Source organism: Akanthomyces muscarius (genome assembly GCF_028009165.1).
Source record: "Akanthomyces muscarius strain Ve6 chromosome Unknown contig_18, whole genome shotgun sequence".
NCBI classification, from domain to species: Eukaryota; Fungi; Ascomycota; class Sordariomycetes; order Hypocreales; family Cordycipitaceae; genus Akanthomyces; species Akanthomyces muscarius.
This window is the reverse complement of record NW_026611618.1, coordinates 1378411-1400851: the sequence shown is the minus strand read 5'-3', so window position 1 is coordinate 1400851 and position 22441 is coordinate 1378411. Positions and strand designations below refer to the sequence as shown.

At 54.2% G+C, this 22441-nt stretch overlaps 8 protein-coding genes across 8 annotated transcripts; 5 read left to right on the top strand and 3 right to left on the bottom strand.

Moving 5' to 3' along the window:
* Positions 1–47: 47 nt before the first annotated feature.
* LMH87_008924 (uncharacterized protein) lies at positions 48–1173 on the top strand (the record flags this gene model as incomplete). Its single annotated transcript, XM_056202175.1, has 3 exons — positions 48–66; positions 116–690; positions 778–1173. 3 exons carry the CDS (start codon positions 48–50, stop codon positions 1171–1173), a joined length of 990 nt encoding a protein of 329 aa, XP_056056764.1.
* Positions 1174–1726: 553 nt separating this feature from the next.
* On the bottom strand, positions 1727–3039 carry LMH87_008923 (uncharacterized protein; the record flags this gene model as incomplete). Its single annotated transcript, XM_056202174.1, has 3 exons — positions 1727–2589; positions 2845–2892; positions 2982–3039. The coding sequence occupies 3 exons, from the start codon at positions 3037–3039 to the stop codon at positions 1727–1729; spliced, it is 969 nt and encodes a 322-aa protein (XP_056056763.1).
* A 2667-nt stretch (positions 3040–5706) lies between these two features.
* On the bottom strand, positions 5707–7846 carry LMH87_008922 (uncharacterized protein; the record flags this gene model as incomplete). The annotated part of the gene is made up of 2 exons (XM_056202173.1): positions 5707–7350; positions 7403–7846. 2 exons carry the CDS (start codon positions 7844–7846, stop codon positions 5707–5709), a joined length of 2088 nt encoding a protein of 695 aa, XP_056056762.1.
* A 1259-nt stretch (positions 7847–9105) lies between these two features.
* On the bottom strand, positions 9106–12090 carry LMH87_008921 (uncharacterized protein; the record flags this gene model as incomplete). The annotated part of the gene is made up of 6 exons (XM_056202171.1): positions 9106–9373; positions 9431–9835; positions 9908–10188; positions 10263–10916; positions 10990–11804; positions 11859–12090. The coding sequence occupies 6 exons, from the start codon at positions 12088–12090 to the stop codon at positions 9106–9108; spliced, it is 2655 nt and encodes an 884-aa protein (XP_056056761.1).
* A 2626-nt stretch (positions 12091–14716) lies between these two features.
* Positions 14717–15619, top strand: LMH87_008920 (uncharacterized protein; the record flags this gene model as incomplete). The annotated part of the gene is made up of 2 exons (XM_056202170.1): positions 14717–15096; positions 15175–15619. 2 exons carry the CDS (start codon positions 14717–14719, stop codon positions 15617–15619), a joined length of 825 nt encoding a protein of 274 aa, XP_056056760.1.
* A 412-nt stretch (positions 15620–16031) lies between these two features.
* On the top strand, positions 16032–17464 carry LMH87_008919 (uncharacterized protein; the record flags this gene model as incomplete). Its single annotated transcript, XM_056202169.1, has 8 exons — positions 16032–16087; positions 16149–16282; positions 16338–16539; positions 16604–16691; positions 16756–16936; positions 17056–17222; positions 17289–17350; positions 17416–17464. 8 exons carry the CDS (start codon positions 16032–16034, stop codon positions 17462–17464), a joined length of 939 nt encoding a protein of 312 aa, XP_056056759.1.
* A 790-nt stretch (positions 17465–18254) lies between these two features.
* On the top strand, positions 18255–20118 carry LMH87_008918 (uncharacterized protein; the record flags this gene model as incomplete). Its single annotated transcript, XM_056202168.1, has 5 exons — positions 18255–18389; positions 18468–19113; positions 19172–19191; positions 19242–19565; positions 19648–20118. 5 exons carry the CDS (start codon positions 18255–18257, stop codon positions 20116–20118), a joined length of 1596 nt encoding a protein of 531 aa, XP_056056758.1.
* Positions 20119–20371: 253 nt separating this feature from the next.
* LMH87_008917 (uncharacterized protein) lies at positions 20372–22291 on the top strand (the record flags this gene model as incomplete). The annotated part of the gene is made up of 3 exons (XM_056202167.1): positions 20372–20520; positions 20598–22040; positions 22114–22291. The coding sequence occupies 3 exons, from the start codon at positions 20372–20374 to the stop codon at positions 22289–22291; spliced, it is 1770 nt and encodes a 589-aa protein (XP_056056757.1).
* Positions 22292–22441: the final 150 nt, after the last annotated feature.

Genomic DNA, 22441 nt, shown 5'->3' with positions numbered 1-22441 from the left:
GCGCTATCGCGGTACACAAAGCGAACCAGGCTATTGGGATTCGCGAGATGCAGTCTGGGATTGCTGGTATGTGCACTGGAATTTGTGGTGAAGACTGCCACCTAACATGATACAGCTTCGCAAGAGCTGCACCAGCAGTTTGGCTCGCTGCTATCGTCATCATCGACATTTGCTCTGCTGGTCGGCATCGAACAGGAGTCGCTGGTGCCTGTTGCCAGCGTGGCCTCGACATCCTCGTTTGCGGGCGATCTGAAATCGCTGCAGTCGCACATCAAGCCCAACGTAGCACTGTACGCCATTGTCCGACGATACGACGCGGCGCCGAAACTCGCGGCAATCTCCTACGTACCCGATGCCGCCCCAGTGCGGCAGAAGATGCTGTTTGCGTCTACCCGTCTGACGCTGACTCGTGAGCTGGGGCTCGAGCACTTTCGCGAGAGTCTCTTCTTCACGACGCCAGACGAGTTTACGGAGGCTGGCTTCAAGAAGGCCGACGCCCATGCACAGCTCGAGGCGCCGCTGACGGAGGAGGAGCGGACGCTGGGCGAGGTGAAGCGCGCGGAGCAGGAGGCTGGTGCGGGTACTGGAACCCGGGAAATCCACTTGAGCAAGAGTCTCGCAATGCCGGTGTCTGCGGAGGCCATTGCAGCCCTCAAGGACATGCAGGGCGCCCGAGCTGTCACTATGCTGGTAAGTGTTGGTGGAAACATGAATGTTTGAACTGGAGGAGAAGACAGGAGTAAGCAATAGGGAAGAGTATCGAGCTAACTGAAGCAGAAAATCAATCCAGCCACCGAGGCCGTCGAGCTTGTCCCCGAATCGCCCAGCCCTAGCACGATTGCCGACCTTTCGCAAGCGATTTCCAGCACGGAGCCGCGCTTCACCTTTTACCGCTACAAACATGCCCACAACGGAGAGGAGCAGAGCCCCCTGCTCTTCTTTTACACCTGCCCAGCGTCTGCGGGCGCCAAGTCGATAAAGAACCGCATGATGTATCCCCTGATGAAGCGGGCGGTGTTGACGGTTGCCGAGCAGGAGGCCGGTCTCACGATTGACAAGAGGTTTGAGGTGGAGGAGACGGGCGAGGTCACGGAGCAGCTCGTCTTGGAAGACCTGCACCCCAAGCCAGCAGCTCGGCAAGGGTTCAGCCGACCGAAGCGACCCGGCCGGTGAGACACGCAAGGATGATGACGTGCATTAAGCTAGTTAGATGGAACGAAAATCATTCGCATTTTAGAAGTACCCGGAACTGTCTTCTTTAGTTTGAAATTTTTAAAGAAATTTTTATTTTCATTTCGTCTTCAACATCCAAGAAACTCGACAAGATATAACAAAGATATGACAATATGGGCATTGCCGTGTTTGACACGATCTTTTTCTGGAGTCCTTCTGCCAACGTCCTTGCTGCTGAGCCAGTGTGGCCCGACCCCCATTTCAAGTAAAAAACCAACCAAAATGCTACCTCTAACCAACCAGTAAGGAAATGAATGAAAGAAAAGGACTTCTTGTACTATCCAACAATTGTTATAAAAAAACACCCACCACATATCATCGTTGACAGGGTATACGACCAAAGGTTCATGTCCTTTCGATGTAGCGCGAGTGTGTGTGTGTGTGTGTGTGTGTGTGTTGCGCTGTGTGTGTATGTGTGTGTAAGTCGAGACACAGAGCTGAATTCTCATGTGTTCAGCCTGCACCGCAGTACCTCTACACCTTTTCCCTTTGTCTACTCCTCAAAGGTGCCACCGACAAAGGCCAGGTTGCTCTTCTCGAGGCGCTCCCTCAGGAACTCGTAGACGGTAAAAGTGACGGCCTGGCCGGGGGCGACACGCATGATGCGCGGGGTGATGCCCTTGTAGAAGGCGTGGAAGCCCTCCTGCTTGAACATGTCGGCGGCGATCTGGGTGATGCGGAGCCAGGCGCTGACGCCGGGCCGCGCGGGGGCCTTTTGCAGGCGCGTCTTGATGGTGTCGATGGGGGCGTTGCTCAGCGGGCCCATGGCGCCCGAGACGAGGCCGATGACGGTCGTCTGCCAGCTGGGGAGGTTCTTGCCCTCGAACTCGGGCTGGAAGTCGATGAGCCAGCGCTTAAAGTACGAGTAGGCGGTGAAGTTGACGGCCTGGTTGGTGCCCTGGCGCAGCGCCGTCAGGGAGACGCCGCGGTACAGCGCGCCGAAGCCCTCCTCCTTGACGACGGTGTAGAGCGCGTGCGCGGCGTTGCGGTACTTGGGCACGTCGAGCGGGTCGGCCATGGAGTGGCTCTGCGCCTGCAGGCGGATCTTGATGACCTCCATGGGCGTGACGACGGCGACGGCCTCGGTGACGCCCGCGGCGAGGCCGGCAAGGAAGATGCCCTGGCCCGAGACGTGGCCCGTCGTCTTGTCGCCGAGCGCCTGCTTGTACCACTCAAACGAGGTGAAGCGGATGGCCATCTTGGGCACGATGCCCGTCAGGACGGCGCCGAGACCCTTGTAGAGGGCCAGGGGCGTCTCCTTCTGCACAATCTCGATGCCGGTGCGGACGAAGCCGCGGCGGGGGGCACCGGGGGCGCGCGCGCGGCGCGAGAGCTGCATGCGGACCTTGATGGTATCTGGGCCATGTTAGCGAAAACCAATGGGTTCTTCTTTCTTCATTCCGGTTTGGTCTGCCAGTAGCTGCAGCAGAGAGGCCAATTGAGCAGGCCTTTTCACGGGCACCGCAAGTACGTCACCGGGCCCTTTGTCGCACAGCCCGTTGTGCCGCGGCCCCGCGATCGGGTGTGTTGCAAACTTGTGGGGAGCCAAACCCGCCGGGCCTCTCTTTTGCGCCTGGGGTGGTACTGGTGGTGGTTGTCCAAGAAACTTACCGAGGGGATGGCAGACGAGGGCCTCCATCATGCCGGCAGAGCCACCAGCTGCAGAAAACAAATCATGTTAGCTTCAATTGACCGAGTTTTCCTGCGAATCTGCATTTTCTTCTTCTTTTGCGCATGCAATCACGTACCGATCAGGTTGACGGCCGCCGTAGGCGGCTTCTTCTTGCCGTCGGTTTGGCTCGGCATTGTTGTAGATTGGAGGACGGGTGGGTAGTTGTTCGAAACGAAGGGAAAGCCAGGTAACGAATAAAAACACTTTGCGCAAATGTTTTTACCGTCGAGGAATGTTGTAGGAAGCAAGACGCGACTCGCTCTTTTTTTTCTTTTCCTTCCGAGGATATGCGACGAGGCAAAATGACGCTGGTTTCGGGCGGAGGGAAAGGTAACTTTTGTTTCGGAGACAGTTACAAGCTGCGCTTTCGCACGAGGGGAAGAAGCGACAACAGACAAGAGAAGCCAGCAAAGACTTGTTGTGTAGAGTGGAGAGTTGCTGTTAGAAGAGTAACAAAAGTGCACAATGTAGAAGGAGAAGAAGAAGAAGAGGAAGAAGAGAGTTTCGACAACGAGCCCGGGCTCCGACAAAAAAAGGTACAGTCACGGCTCTCCGATAGCTTTGACCTTTGGAGCACATGCAGCCCGCTCCGACGACACACACACCCCAAGCTACTTTTAGCATATGATTCTGGGTCCCCGCCAAAACAGCCCAGAGCAAACCATGGCGTAATAAGGGAGGGAGGGCCGCCCGACCAGAAAACCCCGGCTTTCCCCCACCGGTGCGTGTTCGTGGGGCGCTCTTTTTTTTTCCTGCGGTCGGAGAGAGAGAGAGAGAGAGAGAGAGAACCGGGGGTGGGTGTGTTGCGATTTCTCTTGAGCCGCATTGGCTGGCGCGTCTCTTTGTTCTGGTTCCGGGGGAAAACGGGCGCGCCCGGGTCGGTGCCATTCCAAGCTCGGCTCTCTCATGCAAGGCCGGTTTCTTGTCACGATGCCTCCCCTTGCAAAGTGTTTGTTAGACACATAGAATTGAATTGGCAAAAAAAGACAAAAAAAAAAGGACCGCAAATCTGATACTGAGACTGCCCACATCTCACTACCTTACACGCGCCAGTCAGATGAACCAATGCACCAGGCATCATCTACATCACCTCACCCTCTCCACAGTTTGCTGAGGGCTTACTACAGCGGCACCTCATATCAGGCCCTGCGCCAAGGATTGGCCGTCAAAAAACTCGAGAGAAGGGGCCTAATCGTGTAGTCTCTTCCACTGGGGAGGTTTCTGTACTGGTGCACCGATACTGATGCGCTTGTCAGGAAAAGTCTACAATATTCTGGTAAAATTGGATGTACTCTGAGGCAAGCGCCCTTCCATCTATACCCGATTGAACCAACCGTTTTTTGCTAAATAATTTCGTAACCTTCCCTGACGGACTGCAAAAAGCTTCATCTACTTTCCTTAAGCCGAGCAGCGCAAGCCGACCCTTTTTTATTAAGACTATTTAACACCATGCTAATGCCTTTATTTCCTGCCGACGCAGTGCACAACTACCAAGTAAAGACCAGTTGTAGAATCTCTCGGCTCTGTCACGGCGTACCGGCCGGCTGACCGGCCTAGACTAGCCAAACACCCTTCTAGAAGACACACACACACACACACCGAGTTGTTGTTAGGTATTGGAGAGGCGCCTACTACTAGTCTCCAACACAGCGCCCGAAGCGTTCCGATGCACGCCAATCTGGAGCATCTTGGTAGCCCTCTTGCCCACGTCGGGGGGGGGGGACCTTGTGCCGAGGCATCTGCCCACTTTGGAAAGCGAACATCAGGAGCAGCAATTGGGGAATCTAAAGCACACTCCAACGAATGAATTGCGTTTTCCCGAGACCGAATCGATCTTTACCCGCTTTGTTCCAGTTTAACCTCGGGAGAGTTTTAAAAGCACCATGGCTGTTGGAGAAGCGCATCATAGCTCCCGGAGCCCCCCCACAACTAGCGCACCCTCGCTGAAAACTCCGGTTCAGCGGAGCTCCGACCGGACTCCGGGGCTCTATCGCCGCCAACCGTGTGACTCTGTGAGCGACTGGCACCAGATGATGGCCTTGCGCCCCCGGCATCGCATCGTACTACTGGTACATCGCGCGTGATTTCATCCGTCGTTATTACAGACAATTAGGCTGGCTTACCTCCTGTCAGACCGGGGGCTGTGTTGCATGGTCAGACAACAATCTCCCGCGGAATCATGGTGCTCCTCGTGCAGCTACCTACCTAGGTGAGCATGCCAAAACGGGCACAGGGCTTAGCGCAGAGACGGTCGTCTCTACGAAAGGTTCGGCAAGCCAGGCTTTCCAGACCGTTGAGGTTTCTGAGCAATTGGGCTGGACACGCGACCTAAACGCCACTGTCGGTGGTCCTGGCCCTGACGACTCACCTAGATCGGAGTCACATGTAAAAGCACCGCAACCAAGAGTCATGTTTCGGCCTGGGCCATTGTTCAAAGCAAGTCTATCATCATCACACGCGTTTTTGGCACACTGGTGCCCTGGCTAGTTTCTGTCTGTTCAGTTCCTTCATTCCACAAAAAAAGCAAGACTCCCATTTTCAAACACCATCCCTCTAACATTTTATTCCAATTTTCAGTATCTTGTACCTTGCCTGCCATGTCGAGAGCCCAAACCACAAATAGCAGCATGCAGTATTTTTTGTTTTTCCATATATCTTGTACATGACAGGGGTATCCATTATCTAAACCATCATTGCTCGCGTGCCATGCCGTCTCGACGCCAATATCGAGTTAAGAAAAAAGTCCAACCGAAAAACCAATCAAATCACAAACATCATGAAGCTTCAAATGCGGGCAGAGTTCACGAGGGTGTTCCCCGCTCCTCAGTTGTCTCGCCCTCAAAGCTGTAGAGGCGCACCTCGCCGTCTTCACTCCCACTAGCCATTCGGCTGTCACTCAGGCCAACGCACTGCACCGGCCCGGCGTGACCGGTGAAGCTTCGCTCGCATTTGCCGGAACGAGGCTCCCAGATCTTGGTCATTGAGTCATTAGCACCGGTGACCACGCGCAGGGTGTCGCCGACTAGACCCCATATGCCCTCGACATGACCAAACATGCTTCGAATGCATTTGCCAGTGGCGATATCCCACAGACGCACCGTGTTGTCGAGGCCACCAGTCAGCATGTAACGTGGTGGAAGAGGCCGCGATTCCGACACGAATCCAGGACCAAACACAGAGCGATCAGCCGGGACCAAGTGTGTCGGGGTCACGCTCCGGCCACTGCGCACAGAGGCAGTATCGTTATCATCCGGGCCAGGAACCTCATCTGGTTCAAAGTCGGGAGGCATGAGAAGAACTTGCTGAACTTGCCCGACGTGACCAAGATAGGTTTTGATGCACTGCTTCGTATCCAAGTCCCACAGCTTGACAGACAAGTCGTCAGACGCGGAGAAGACAGTTCGAGATGCTGTGTCAAGTCTGACATGGTTGACCCAGTCCGTGTGGCCACGTAGATAGAATGTTTGCTTTGTGTCGAAGCAGAAAATTTTGACAGTCCTGTCGATTGATCCAGACGCCAACGTGCCCTTGTCAAAGTGCACCGACAGCACACCTTCAGTGTGGCATTGAAGGGTACTCAAGCACTCTCCAGTCTGCCAGTTCCATATTTTGATCGTCTTGTCGAGACTGCCACTGATGAGTTTGCTGTCGTCGAACTGCAAAGTTCGCAATGCTCCTGTGTGTCCGCGCAAGGTACGCAGCTCCTCGCCAGTCTCAATGTTCCAAATCTTGATGGTAGTGTCATACGAGCCAGTAGCCAAGATGTTCTGATCAAACTGCAGACAGGTGACACCATTTTCGTGGCCCTTGAACGTCTTGATGGTGCAGCGGCCAGTCTTCCAGTTATATCCAACCTTGAAGCGGTCGCGATAGACATCTTTCCACGGACGGAACTTGCGCTCCGTTTCGAGAGAAGCCGGGGAAGGACCGGTACCATCGAGACGTTGCCGCTTTGAGGGGGCGTCTTCCTCCTCTACTGAACGCTTGTTGGACCCGTTGACATTATCGGCAGTCTGGGCCGATCCGCTGCCATGGGCCGTGTGCTGGTGGCGGCTCCATGCCTTGAGCTTCTTCTTTTCCAGCAGCGGCAGGCCCCAGCCGCACTTGGTGCACTTTCTATCAATATGCTGCTCGCACATGCGGTGCCAGACCACATCGTCGTCCGCGAGGTTTTGCCAGCGACGGCTGACCTGAGTAGCCTTGCACAGCGACACGGTGTCGAGGTGACATAGAATCTTGTAGGACAGCTCGGTCGGTAGGGCTGTCAGGAAGTCAATCTTGAGCTGCTCTTGTACTTCGCGGGAGACGGTCGAAAGTTGTGGGAAGCAGCACTGCGTGATGATGCCCTGGAGCATCAGCTCTCGGTGCTTGGCGGGTGCAGCCGAGAAGAGAGACCAAACGTGCGTGATGGCCTCTTGGTCAGCGGCGGAGAGACTGTTGAGATCCTGCAGGCTAGTTAGCATAAGATCAGTTAGGTCGACGAGAGTGAGAACATACCCTTTGAATCATGCCCATCTTGGTTTCGTCCGCTGTTCGCCGGCACTTTGAGTCCGGACGGTGGCGGTAACAAAACCGGGTATTGGCATCTCTTGGAACAGATATTGGCGGTGTGTGGGATGATTCATCTAGGAAGTCTTTGCCGACGGGCGCATAGATGCCTGGGATATGTTCTTTCAGAAACGGGCTGACGGTCTTGCCGACCAGCGCCGAAGTCATCTTTTTGAGGCGGGAGTGGTCCTCCTCCGCAGGTCGTCTTCGATCGCAGTTGTCTTGAGATGGGTGGGATTTGTGTTGAGAGTGAGGAGAGGTCGCGGAAGCAGTTTGTTGGTGGTAGTGTTGGTTCGCTACATTGTTGTCATTGCCAGTGGACGCCAGTACAGCAGCGTCGAATTCGGTTGTGTGTGCCATTTCGAAGGGATAGCGGTGAGGATGGGCTGCCATATGCGTTTAATAAGGATGGCGTGGCTGCAGAGCAGGGCCAGTCATCGGCTGCTTCGGGCGCTGAGGCAGGCAGAGGGTGGAATGGCGTGCTCTGCGTGTATGTCGAGCAGCCAAAAGGCGGACGTCGGGGTTGCGGCTTGTCAGCGTAGGATGGCGTCAACTCTGCGCAAAGCTAAAGCCAAAAAAAAAGTTCGTCGCCGTATCGAATGAGATGGATGACAGGGGCTTCTGTCTAATAAAGTTGAAACGAGTCTTCAGGACTGGCTCGAGGGAGCGCTCCGTGTATCGCAATGCGGGAAGGATTTTGGATCAGAGCACGCGAGACGAGGGGCCTGTTTGCTGCGAGTGCCGTGCGAGACAGGCTAGGGTAGATTCCGCGAGACTGTGCTGAAGAAGTCGGGCGATGCGCTTCGCAATATACCAGGGCCGTGGGCCAGGCAGGGAGGCGAAACAGGAACGAGGGATCTTGCGTGATTGATGGCTGACAGACGCATCCGAGTTGGCTCGCTAGCTCGTCGAGATTAGAGTTGAGTGCTCTGGGGCGAAAATGGCGTTATCAGTCTGGATGACCCTGGGCCGCCCGCACCCCACCCCGACAGGCCGCCCGATATGCTAACAGCAGCGGGTGAGATCCCCGTGGAAAACTGTTAGCACGCATGTCCGACAGCCGCCCCGCGATATTACTAAGGTGATCAAGACACTGGCTACGCCCAAAAGGTGCTAGAATTTTCGGCTGCCGCTGCCGACCCTCTTTGCCTCTGCAGCCCTGCATTTCCAACCAGCCATCCGGGCCCTCTCATGCATTACTCACAATTTATGAATGCGCACTAGCTGCCGTGGCGTGCCCGTCTAGGTATCGGATGACTCGCTAATAAACTCTAATAAACGCTGTCGTGCAAGCCTGCTGTGTGACGATGCTGCGCATTGCGCGACCTCGTACTGTGCGTAGCACTTGGCCAATCTCACTGTGCCGACTCCGTGATTGTCTGGATGTCTGGCCCTGAATGACCGGAGACGGGGAGTGGTAGCAGATCTCGTGGCCAGGTGGTCAGAGCTTAAGACGGAAAGCAAAGCAAAGGCGTGGAAGATATCTGATTCATATGCAAGCCCTTGGAAGTGCTATTAACTACTGACTATAGCAGAACATACTATCAGGCTAAGTTGCTCCATTTTCAATTATGAACAGGATGGAATCTGCACGATGCGATACATTGATCTTCTGCTTGCTTGCTGAAACATCCCTCAAGTCGCGAAATTCTTCAGTCCACAAGCTTCGTCGTCAGCTGGACAGTTCGGCAAGGCCGGCCGGCGCCAAATTGGGCCAGGCCGCGCTTTATGTTTGCCACGGTCGCGCTGTTCGCGCGGACTTGTCCGTTCTTGTCGACGACCATGTACGTGCCATAGAGCCGCAGCCCCTTATCGGTCTTGCAAAAGGTCGGGTAGTACAGGGCATTTTTTCCGTTTCTGGTGAGAAGCAGCGTGCTGATACCAAAGTCTTTATCATCAGTTTTGAGATTGACGAGGGCACTAGATGGGCTTTAGGTTAGCAATGGCTTCCCTTATAGGGACTATGCATACACATACGCTGCTCGTTCCTTGTCAGGGACCTTGTCGGGTTCGTACATGCCGACATCGGCGATGAGCCTTGCGTATTTATCTGGGTAGTAGGCCATGATGCGGCCAAATACATCCAGATTGACGCCGTTGGATTTGAGATCTATGGTTCCCCACGGCGAGCTCACGTCGTACAGCTCATCGGTTCCGACCAGATAAATGTGCCCGTCCTGGCCGGAGACGAGAATGGAAGTCTTGTCTTCATCCATGATGATGCGGAACCCGACGTTGGTGCCATGGTTGCTTGTCAAGTTGGCAGCGACATCATTTATCTGCGGCGTGACGTTTGCAATGTCGGCTCCGTCAAGTTTGCCGGACACGGTGTCAAAAACAGACACGTCGGGCTCAACAGCGGTGGTGTCGAAACCATCCTCGCTGGACAAATTCCAAGTGTCAGTAAAAGGAAGCTGCAAACGCATCGTGTACGTTAATCGGAGTGGAACATACGTAACGCAAGCAATGCCCTTTTCGTAGAGAATATCTGTTCGGATGTCATAGTCCCAGAGCTCGAGGGCTTGCACATAAATGCGATTCTTGACTCCTGCACGGAGCTCCACGCCATTGTTGCATTTGGCGTCTGGGTCGTTGGTGACGCTCGCGGAGGCATACACAGAAGGCTTGTTCACCAGTCCCACCGTCTTCTTGAACTTGCCGTTCAGGACATCGATACCGACCTCAAGCGTGACGGGAAGACCGAGTTCGACAGCTGCGGTGAGGGTACCGGTGAACTAGGTCCCGAGGCATAGCGTCAGCATCCATCCAGTATTGCAGTGTACGGGGTGGGTGTTGTGGTTGTACTTACCTTGGCCACGGGCGTAAAGGTCGTTTGAAACCCGTCAAGCTTGTTGTCTTCCTTCTTCACCAGGCTGAGCGCCGCTGTACCCGGGTTCATGACGAGGCTGCCGCCGATGAGTAGCTCTGCCTTACCATTCAAAACAAGATCCAGAGCGCCACTGAGTGCCAGCTGCGGTCCGAGGGTGAGAATGCCGGGGATCGTGAGGGGGCTCAGAGGCACGGCCGCGATCTGCTTGTCGAAGCCCTTGACCGACTTGTCGTACTGCACCTCGAGCGTGATGCCAAAAACGGCATCGACCGTGAAGGGATCATTGTTGGTCAGGGAAACCCTGCCGTCCGTGATGCCGTCCTTGAGACTAAAAGCCAGCCGACCATCCACGGAGAAGTCGCCGTGGACACCGCACTTGGCGCACTGGATTGAAAAGATACCTCCGGTGCCGGCGAGGTTGAAGCCGTCCTCGTAGCCAAAAATCTTGGGAGGGCGATTACTGGCTTCGCCGACGACATTATGCGTAAACCTGAAGTCGTTGTGGTAGGAATGATCAAATGGCACACCAAATGGAACGGCAATCAGCTTGGCAGCCACGATGGCTGACGCGACGATGATCTTGCCGACAGAGGTGATGAGGCTTACAGCCTGCTTGAAAAAGTCGCCAATACTCTACACACAGATGTGGAGATTAGTGCCGGGCGACAAGCTACAGGGGGGCTGGCCAGAGATGGTCTTCACTCACCTGAAAGAAACTCTTGACACCGTTGTAGAGACCCTGGAAGAACTCTACAATGCCGCGATCTTCGAGGCGCAAATGGCTGTCCCGTGCATCCCATAGAGAAGGAGAGGCCCGCTGGCGAAACCGCTTGGGGCTATTCTCTTCCTCGTCCGTGCCGACCTTGCCGTCCTCTTTGATGAAGTCCAGGTCTTCATCCTGGGGCACCGGATCCGCAATGTCGCTCATGTCAAAGTTGTCAGTCCCGAAAAAGTCCACCAAAGCCGAGCCATTGTTGTTGAGATCAATCGACTCGCCCCTGTCCGCCTCGTCGTCTGTGCCAGGATCGCCCAGGAGATCATCCAAGTCCACCTCTGTCTCGTTTCCGTCGTCTCGCCTATACATGCTCGACGTCTCACGCTGCGAAGCAGTGCGCCGTGTTACGCGAACATGGCCCTTGACAGGCACCCTTTTCCTGTACTCGGGATGTTCGTAGGTTCCCCAGGTAATCTCACCAGAAGAAAGTGCATGCTCGTGGTCGATGGAAGTGGCATTCAGCGACACGCACGAAGACTTGACGTCGAACTGTAGGCTTTCGGCCACGAAGTAGGAACGCTGTCCGTTGTACTCATCACCGCACCCGACATGATACGTCACGATGCTGAGCACGCTAATATTCCAGGTGCTCTGGACGTGCTCAAACGCTTCAGGCCGGAAACAGGCCTTCATTATGCCGCTGGCTGGACACTGTAGAGAGGTGAGGTGGCTGCTGTAGTCGAGCACAACCGTAGGGTGATTGAAAACGGCCTTCATGTTGCTGTGCTTGGCACCATGCATGGCAGCTAATACAGTAAGCCTTGGCGCACATGGATGAGATCGGGGTTGACTTTACTCACGTCTATGACCCTCCTGGCTATAGTATAGCTCATTCTCCAGCTTTGGGGTCAGGTGCTCCAGATCGTACGGATCATGGTCAGGATGATGAGCCGGGTAAAGGGAGACGCCTTTACCAGAAAAGGATGGGGAAACCTGCAAGAGCCCGTACGTCGCCTTGTGAAGGCCTTCGCGCGAACTCGCGGTGGTCGCGAGGACGGAAAACGCCACAAAGAGCGAGGAAGGAAGCATCATGTCGAGGAAAGAAGCAAATCGCAACTGATGGGGAAAAGTTTCGATTCCAACGAGAAGGAATACAATAGGTTAAATAGTTTTTGCCCTAATACCGATGGAAAGCCTGGCCTCATTTGCCACTGGACGCATCGCCGCAACCCCATGCTCGCAGGAAAGATGCCGGGGGCAAAAGCGCATCCATGGGCCCTCTTGAATACACATCAACGCACCTAGAGGCATTAAACTGGATTCATGAGCTGGAGTTCTGAAGACATGTAGATGCATATGTGCGTTTAGTGTAGTTCAAGCTGCGGATGTCATCCGGCAAAAACCCGCACGGGTCCCTGGGATGGAGATGAGTATACCGATGTCTCTCGGGCATGGATATGTGGATGGTTCTGAATGGTAGTTTATGGGCCCGCAAGTCGCGTTAATCTATTGTCCTCGCTTGGACTGCTCCAATTATTCCGTGGTATCAAGTGCCGCATGCAATACAAAGCAGGGTCATACTCATACAGAGCGGAGATCTGGGAAAAGAGGCAGCTGAAAGTAGTTGGAGACGGCCTCCGCGATTTGCTATACATGACATTATATTGCCCTTGATGGAGTAACCTGGTCGTATTCATTAGGCCATTTGTATGTACAGGGCTAACTGTCTCAGTTTTGCTTTTCTCGGCGACCTGCCTTTTGTGATGGGGGATCCAGCGGGGGACAAGTCTGCCCACGAGACTGCGGACTTGTTAAAATGAACCCGTGCTGTGTCCAATTCTGGTATCCAAACTGAACATAGCAGCAGCAAAATTGATCCTCGCTGGGATTTGTCAGGTACCCGGGACGATGGAGCTTTCCACAAACCCCAGGGGATGTGGCGCGCCGGCATCGCTGCTCGATGAGATAGATTATAGCGTATAGTATGATTGATGTTGCGCATATAAATAATGTAATAAAAACCATACCGGATAACTCGGCTCGCCTGCCCCGTACCTGAGACCTGCAAGACAGGGTCGCATATAGGCCGCAGGGATTATTGCTCCCCGAAATGCGCCGACAGTCACCTGGACAGAAAACAAAGCTCCATTTACAGAAGAATCTCCACAATGCAGCTTTGTCGCTGTCTCGCGGAATTTGCTTCTGATGGCTGATTATACGTGTTTTTGCGATTAGATTGTCTTGTTTTTGCAAGTTTCTTTTGTAACCTCTTTCTGCAGTTTTAATACAACCAGCATGGCTTCGCAGGATATAACTACACGCAAGACCAGTGGCGGAAAATAAGCCTGGGATTTTCAGTCGTGTTGCGGGGGACGAGATCAGCCTATAGTACATTTTGCCCCCATCAGTAGCTAACACCGAGGCTAAATGATTACCTTGAATGGGAGAGATTTGAATGAGGTGTTTTGCATAAAGCGCAATGATAGCTTATTTGTCAAGTAAGGAAGCTTTTGATCTTCTACATTGCTCTGGTCAAACATATGCTCTCTTTGTGGGTGGGCTGTCTTTTGGCTTGGTGTAACCAACTTGCCATGTCAGTTATTGCACTTCCCCGCTCACGTCCAGCCTTTTCTTTCTCAATGCCCGTGAAAACCGAGTTGTATGTCTTTTCGTCATGGATTCTGTTGAGTGTTGCCCGGATCTCGTCTTGGTGGCTCCAGAATGGGGCGTATGTGACTGTCAATTTGACGATTCTGCCACAGATAACATATTGATAGCTGCATGCATGACATAGCGTGGACCTTCGCTAGAGCGGTTTGTTCAGATGTGCTCTACATTAAAATCTTGCTTCTGTATTGGGAGGGCGCCGGGCATTAATTGGCTATAACTTGCGATGATATCAAATGCTGCTGACTGGGAAGCTGGGCTGCGCACTACGTGTGGCTTTGCTCATGCCGCCTTACTGCACAACCTCGGCAGGGGACGCTGACCAGCACTGTGGCTCGGTTCTCAATTGAAAATGGTTGCTTGGCATGGTTCTTTCTGCAAATCATCTGAATTTTGTACAAATTTTGGACTTTGGAGCATTCATGGTCACGGTGCGAATCGTATCGAGCGGTGCCACTTGCGTTGTTCATCGCTTGTATGTCTGAGTCATCTCAAACGTATGCTAAGCCCGTAATCACATCCAAACTGGACCTTTTCGTCTTTGCAAGTTGAATCCTCGCTACTGTGCGTCAGAGAACCGTCCTGAGTGTCCGCCGACAGCAATACGATGGTATGACGTGCCGCCGTCAAAGACATTTTCCTGCGCAGAGCAAGCTATGCACAAGTCTTGACGTACGTAGAAAGGGATGATGTGAGACACTGAAGACATGCATCAAGGGAAATTTTCTTGATACGGGTTTAGCGCGGTGAATTTCTCTGCCGTGGTTGGTCTCCTGTTGTAAGTGACACACTCCATGACCGAGACGCATTCCAGTCCTGGACCAGCCACCGACCGCCAACACCAGCTCTTTGGCATGGAGAGATCAGGACTCAAAAGTGTGGCGAGTAAAAAAAGGATGCCGTAAAAAGCTATACGTCCCCCAATTTTGAGGCTGAAGACGAAAATATCTCACAAACCGTACGTTCGTAGTCGTCAACTTGGTGATTAACTGCGTTGATGGTTTCGCAACACAACCAGAGCGCTTGCCCTACTAGCACCACCGCCTAAGCCATGGGTCGTCGATCATCTTCAGCAGCCTCGTCCCCGACGGTCTCTGGCACCCGACTGGGTGCATATCCCCAGGTCCGCGTAGCGACACATCATTACGCATCGAGCGACACCACTCTGGCCGAGAGTCTTCCTCCCAGCCCGCGAAACCAGCCGCCGCCCTACGGAGAGGACGTGTTGGCCGAGCCACCACTGTACCACGATGATGGTTTTGGGCGAGAAAAAAGGCACGGAGAACCTCTGCCAAGAAAAACGCTTATAATACGACTGTTTACATCAATTTTCATTGCCTTTATCGTGTGCCTCATTGTCGCTGCCGTGGTCGGCCGAATACACGACACGCAGCTGAACAACAAAGACGCCCAGGAGGCAGCAGCCCATAGGTAAGCATCGACTACTTTATGCGATTGAATTTGGACTCGGTAGAATACTAGCGCCTTTAGACTAACACGTCATATTAGTGCTAACGGTACGAGATACACTATGATGGTTGAGAATATGAATGCCCGGACCACGTCGACAGCCCCGTCGGCAACCCTCGCCGCAAACCAGACGGCCTTGACACACAATAGCATCGCGAGGCCAACTGGTACAATCCTTTCGACATACAGCTGTCCATACATCACACCTTCTATCACTCACACATCCCAAGGGCCGACTGGTACATCTTCCAGCGAGCCCAATCTCTGCGGCCTGACAGTGCCGTTCAAGCCGGCACAGAATGCCACAGCCGAAGAAAGTATTGTGGATGTATCGCTACATTCTTTGAAAGATTGTGTGATTGCCAGAACTTCCTATAGAGTGTCGAGCAACAAGCTGGGCTATCGCTGCGCACTGTCCTGTAGCGAGGATGGCGGGCCGGGCATTGACGGACTGGAAGACGGATGGAAGTGGCGCTGCGGATGAGCACTGCGAAAGCTTTTGGTGTGTTATCAGTGTGAGATACATGCTATCACGAATTTAATTGACAATGACCGACAGCGAGTTTATCGACTTTATCGTGATTTAAATATGTATGTAATAATTTCGACCCAGCCCTGTGGAGTCTTGCTTGAACCACAGCGACTTGCCCCGCCATGATCCGAAGGCGGCGCGGGCGCTCGCGGGTACTGCGAAAAAAAAGTTATCGCTCTGGAAATTTTGACCATAATATCCATTGATGACAGACTCCTGGGCAGCTTATCGACCGCTGAACTGATTGGAAAACCCTTGGAGGCACCCGCATAGCTATCAGCAAGCCATTTCCCCTGTTGGTCCAGCCCGCGACCGCGCAAACACCCCTCCAAGCAACCCCGCCGCAAGCCGCCCTCTCGTCACAATGACTGGTGCCGGCATCACGACTGTCGAGCTGCAGTCGCTGCCCCTCGTGGCCAGGTGAGTACCTGATGGATGGCGACTATGTGAGATATGCGACTATACTGACACACTCGCATAGCGGCAAAGTACGCGAGCTGTACAAGATTAATGACTCGTCGCTGCTCATGGCCGTGACCGACCGCATCTCGGCCTATGATGAGATTCTCTCCAACGGCGTTCCTGACAAGGGCCATATCCTTTGCCAAATGTCTTGTAGGCTATGCCATCGCCGCGCAACATGGATTGACCGAGGCTGACTCACAGATAGCGCATTGGTTTGACGTCCTCCGCGAGCGCGTCCCCGAGCTCAAGCACCACGTTATCAGCATGCGCCCTCCCACAGCCCCAGAGGTCATCACTGCGGAAGAGCGCACACTTCTCCGCGGTCGTTGCATGCAAATCCGCTCCCTCAAAGTCTTTCCGATCGAGGCGATCGTCCGTGGTTACATTACGGGTTCCGCATGGAGCGAGTGAGTGATGCCGGCCCTCCTCCGCATGTTCAATGCCACACGCGACCCTAACAACTTACTGCAGATACTCCAAGAGCGGAACCGTCCACGGAATCGCCATGCCCGAGGGACTGCAGCTCTGCCAGGAATTCCCCGGCGGCCCTATCTACACTGTAAAGGCTGACCCCGTGCCGCAGCTTTACCTGGTCGAACAAGAGAGCTAATAATGTCAAACAGCCCTCGACAAAGGCCCCTGCCGGCGAAAAGGACGAAAACATCTCGCCCGCCCAGGCGCGCAAGATTATCGGCGACAAATATGCCGACCAGATTGAGGCCCTCGCCCTCAAAGTCTACAAGGCTGCGCATGCGTACGCGCTAGAACGCGGAATTGTTATTGCCGACACTAAAATGGAGTTTGGTGAGTGGCAGAGAGGCAGCTGCGCAATCTCGGAACTGCCACTGCTGCAAATTTCCGGCCCGTCCTGGCCCCCTCCCCCACCCCCGCCATGTTGGCTAACGCCCTCTGGCACAATCTAGGTCTCGATGTGGCAACGGACGAAATTATCCTTGTCGACGAGGTCCTGACGCCCGACTGCTCTCGCTTCTGGCCCGCTCCAGTGCAGGTGGGCAAGGACCAGCCAAGCTACGACAAGCAGTATATTCGAGACTACCTGACCGCCAACGGTCTCAAGGGCAAGCCTGGTGTATGTGCATAGCATGATTGCATGATGGCCTTGAAGACAGTTTCACTGACATGTCACAATTCCCAGGTTGTTCTTCCTGACAATGTCGTCGCCGAGACGACAAGTAAGTACAGGGAAGTATTCCAAAAGTGAGTCTTGTCCGAATGTCACGTTCGCGAATATACTTTCAGCTCATCAATAACCATCGTATCAGGCTCACTGGTAAAACAATTGACCAGGCTTTAAGTGGACTGGACAACTAAATTTGGGTTTCTTGGCTGCGTAGCTCGAGCTAGTCATGACGACGGATCACCAAGGCTGCTGCACCAGTACACATATTAGGCTCCGCCTTGATATGCCTGTCAAATCGGGGACTTTTGTCAGGATTACGAAGGACAGCTCTACAGCCTGAAAATAAAGACAAATAAGAAAAAGATACTCATCCATCTACTGCAAGTCGGCTCCTTCGATGGGAAGACCCTGCTCGGTAATGGAAATAGCTATTCTGTTTGAAAGTCTAGACTATGGTATGGTGGCTGGACTATGGTGGCGGAACTCTGTCAAGTAGATAGGAAACACGCTGGCCGTTCCGTCGACTTTGTCCCTGGTACTATGTGGCTGGCGCCACATTATTATTATGGCCTTTGTATGCGGGGGAGGAGTGCCGAGCACTTCTAAGTTGATAAGCATGGAAAAAGGGTCGCTGCTTGGCTGCTTGGCTTGCCTCTACATTTCAGGCTCGTCTAAGGGGAAGAACATAGGCTTATCTGCGGCACACCGGGGGTCCGTGAGCTGTGCAATGGGTGAAACCGCGTCTCCTTCTCGCTACGTAAACCCTGTCCCGTTTCACCACACCATTTTCGTCGGGTCGCAATATTTAACGAGACATTGCCCGCGATGTGCAGTCTGGAGCTTGACCCGGCCGATTCCCCTTTATTCGTAACTACCTCTTCCCCACAGCGAGATCTGATCTGATCCTAACGACTGTGGAAATCTCACACTTACCGGCCGCCCCTCTCTGGCCCCCCCGATCGTACCCGCCACCCAAGCATCATGGCCGGCAAACCAGAAATATTTTATACAGACAGCAACGTGGAGACGGAACCGACCAAAAGCGAGATTTCCAACCGCGGCGATGTGAATGACAGCGACCAGCTTCTCAAGCTAGGCAAGAAGCCTGTGCTGAAGGTAAGAGCTCACAAATGCGAAGGCCAGGTGATAGTCCGTGGTAGTTTTGAGGCTAATGAAAAAAAATTGTGATTGCAGCGCAACTTTAGCTTTTGGTCCATCCTCAGTCTCAGCGTCACTGTGCTAATCACATGGGAGGCGTCTCTCGTCCTCTTCTCCCAAGGCCTCGAGAATGGCGGCCCTGGCGGCCTCATCTACACATACATTGTCATCTGGGTCGGCAATCTAAGCACTTTCAGCGCGCTGTGCGAGGTCGTGTCCATGGCGCCCACGGCGGCCGCGCAGTACCACTGGGTCTACATGCTCGCGCCCAAGCGGAGCCGCAACCTGCTCAGCTTCGTCACCGGCTGGGTCACGGCGGCCGGGTGGCAGGGCAGCGTCGCCTCGGCCGCCTACCTCTCCGGCAGCCTGCTGCAGGCCCTCGCCGTCCTGACGACGCCGTCGTGGGTGCCCGCGCTCTGGCGGGAGACGCTGCTCAGCATCGCCATCATGGCGTTTTGCATGATCGTGGCCGTGTTTCTCAACTTCCTGCTGCCAAAGATTGAAATCTGCATCCTGGTGCTGCACATTACCGCTTTCGTTGGCATCTTGGTTGTGCTGGCGAGAATGGGTGAGCACGGCGACGCGGCGAGCGTCTTCACCACGTTTACCAACGGCGGAATGTGGCCGAACCAGGGCATCTCCGTCATGGTTGGCATGATTGGCAATGCTTTTGCCTTTATTGGTAAGTTTGATCTTTTCCCAAGCCATCTTGAACACCTTTCACTAACTGCTGCACACAGGAGCCGATGCGGCTTTTCATGTACGCGATAGCTTTGTGACGCGGACTGGAAACTTGCTAACTGTCCATAGCTGGCCGAAGAAATCCACAACCCCTCTGCCTTGATCCCAAAATCGATGATCATCGGCATCTTGCTAAACGGTACCCTCGGTCTGGCAATGCTGATTGGCGTCTGCTTCAGTCTCGTTAGCCTCAAAGGCGAGCCCCAGTCCGCTTTCCCCATGCTGGATGTCTTCCAAGCCGTCACAAACTCCGTTGCGGGGGCTGCGGCCATGGGTTCCATCATTTTCAGTATGGGAACATGTGCCTTGATTGGTCTCTTCGTCTCGGCATCGCGCGTCTTGTGGTCCTTTGCGCGCGATCATGGCGTCCCATTCTGGCGAACTGTCTCAAAGGTACGTATCCAGTTAAAATATGGAGGAGGAGGACAAAGAATATTGGCTAGGTTTTGAAACAAGTATACTGACAGCGAGGCAGGTCAACCCAAAAAGCCAAGTTCCGGTGTGGGCAGTCTCCATTACCGCCGTCATAACTTGTCTGCTCACACTCATCAACATTGGCTCTGCTGTGGCTCTCAACGATGTGCTGTCGCTCTCAATCTCGTGTCTATATGCTTCCTACCTTGTAGTTCTCGTTTTGCTTTTGCATCGTCGTATGACTGGTGCGATCGCTGAACCGAGCGGTGACGAGGATGAGATTTTCTCACCGGACCGTCTGGTATGGGGTCCTTGGCGTATGAATGCCTTGCTGGGCACAGTGAACAACATGTTTGCCTGTTGCTACCTGGTCTTTGTCTTGTTTTTCAGTTTTTGGCCTCCTGCAACCCCGGTCAAAGCTGACACTATGAACTATTCTTGCTTGGGAACGGGAGCTGTCGTCATCTTCAGCGTGGTGTACTACTTTGCACTGGCCAAAAGACAATACAATGGCCCAGTTGTTGAGGTGTAGCGTCAGAATATGAAGGCATATAGGAATTCGTATGAAATTGATGAGCACATCCTCAATTTATATTCAGCATAATATTCATCTGAACGGTGTCGTTGCATGTTGTCGTGTTAGTGATGCTGCCCGCTGGAGGAGGCAGCGCCCCACTGCCCCACAAAGTCGCGGCGGACTCAGAAATTCTCTTCTCTCAAGATTTATCTAGATCTGCCATGTTCCAAGCTCCCCATTGCATTGCCAAATTAGAGTCAATGCTACCATGGCGACAAACGGCGAGTCTTCTTCTGCGAACCCGTCCGCGGGTGGCGGGAGCAATGCAGGCCAGGACCGTAAGCAGCGTTTCGGAGGCTCTCGCTTCAACAGCAACAACCAGCGTGGTAAAAAGGGCCGTGGCGGCAAGTCGTCGGAGTAAGTTCTACCCCGACATTTTGAATTCACTGCTTTTCGAGTACACCGCGCCAACCGAGGAGACTAACAGGTCGTAGTGGCAAGCGTGGCGAGAAGCGTGAAGGCACCAACGACTGGCGCGAGTACAAGCGACGCAAGGTAGATTCCGCGGGCGAGGTCATCGAGGCCAAGAATCCCTTCTCCAAGGACGAAATCGCGGCCGAAGAGCGACGACCCAAGCGCAAGGTGGCGGTCATGATTGGGTACAGCGGCACGGGATACAAGGGCATGCAGGTCAACGGCGACGAGCCCACGATCGAGAGGGACCTGTTCCAGGCCTTCATCAAGGCCGGTGCCATCTCCAAGGCCAACGCCGACGACCCCCGCAAGTCGAGCCTGGCCCGCTGCGCGCGCACCGACAAGGGCGTCCACGCCGCGGGCAATGTCATCAGCCTGAAGCTCATCATCGAGGACGAGGACATTGTGGAGAAGATCAACGAGGCGCTCCCCGAGCAGATCCGCATCTGGGGCATCCAGCGCACCAACAACAGCTTCAACTGCTACCAGTACTGCGACTCTCGCTTTTATGAGTACCTGCTGCCCAGCTACTGCCTGCTCCCTCCCCACCCACAGACCTTTTTGGGCCAGAAGCTCGTCGAGCTGAACAAGGAATACGGGTACGAGGACCAATATCACGCCAACATGGCCGACGTCAAGAACTTTTGGGCAGAGGTCGAGGAGAACGACATCAAGCCGATCCTCGCCAAGCTAGAGCCCGAGGTCCGCGCCGCCGTGCTGGAGCGCATCCACTCGATGGACGACCCCGAAGCCGAAAAGGAAGAGGCGGCGGCCAAGGACGAGGCCAAGAACGACGCACCCGCCGCCGCTGAGCAAGAAGCCCCGTCGACCGCCGCTGCCGAGCCGAAACCCGCCGCGGAGAACCCCGTCGTGCTGACGAGCGCCAAGCCCAAGGGCCGCGAGCTCGGCCCCGTCGACTTTGCCCTGCGCGACATCAAGGCCGCCTACATCAACGCGAAGCGCCGGTACCGCATCACGCCGGAGCGCCGCGCGCGCCTGCAGGACGCGCTCAACAAGTACGTGGGCACGCGCAACTTCCACAACTACACGGTGCAGAAGCCGTACGGCGACCCGTCGGCCAAGCGCACCATCAAGTCGTTCCAGGTGAACCCCACGCCCGTCATCATCAACAACACCGAGTGGCTGTCGCTCAAGGTGCACGGGCAGAGCTTCATGATGCACCAGATCCGCAAGATGGTCGGGCTGGTGAGCCTGATGGTGCGCTGCGGCACGCCGCTCGACCGCATGGACGAGAGCTACCGCGACAACAAGATGGCCATCCCCAAGGCGCCCGGGCTGGGCCTGCTGCTGGAGCACCCCGTGTTTGGAAACTACAACCGCCGCGCGTCGGACAACCTGGGCCGCGCGGAGATTGACTTTGAAAGGTACGCGGACAAGATGGGCGCGTTCAAGGACAAGGAGATTTATCAGCGCATCTTTGACGTAGAGGAAAAGGAGAATACGTGAGTCTGCCCCCCGCATGTTGCATATGTCTCATGGACAAGGGGATAATGGACTAACAAAGTTTTGTACTAGGTTCCACGCCTTTTTCAACCAGATTGATCAGTTCAAGGCAAACCACTTCCTGTGGCTGACGGCTGGCGGTCTCAAGGTGGCTGAGATTAACAAGGAAGAGAGCGGCGGCAAGTCGGAAAACGTGGACAAGCAGCTCGGCGACGAAGACGAGGAGGATCCCGACGGTGGTCAGGGATAGAGTAGATATCCCGATTCCTGTAGAATTTCTGGCGTTTATAAAATCAACAGCGTGTTTGATCAAACCACATCACGACATGACCTGCCCTTGATCCACCATGTGTATTTCTTGTTATTTGATAATAAATGTACAGCGTGTTTGGCCAAATCA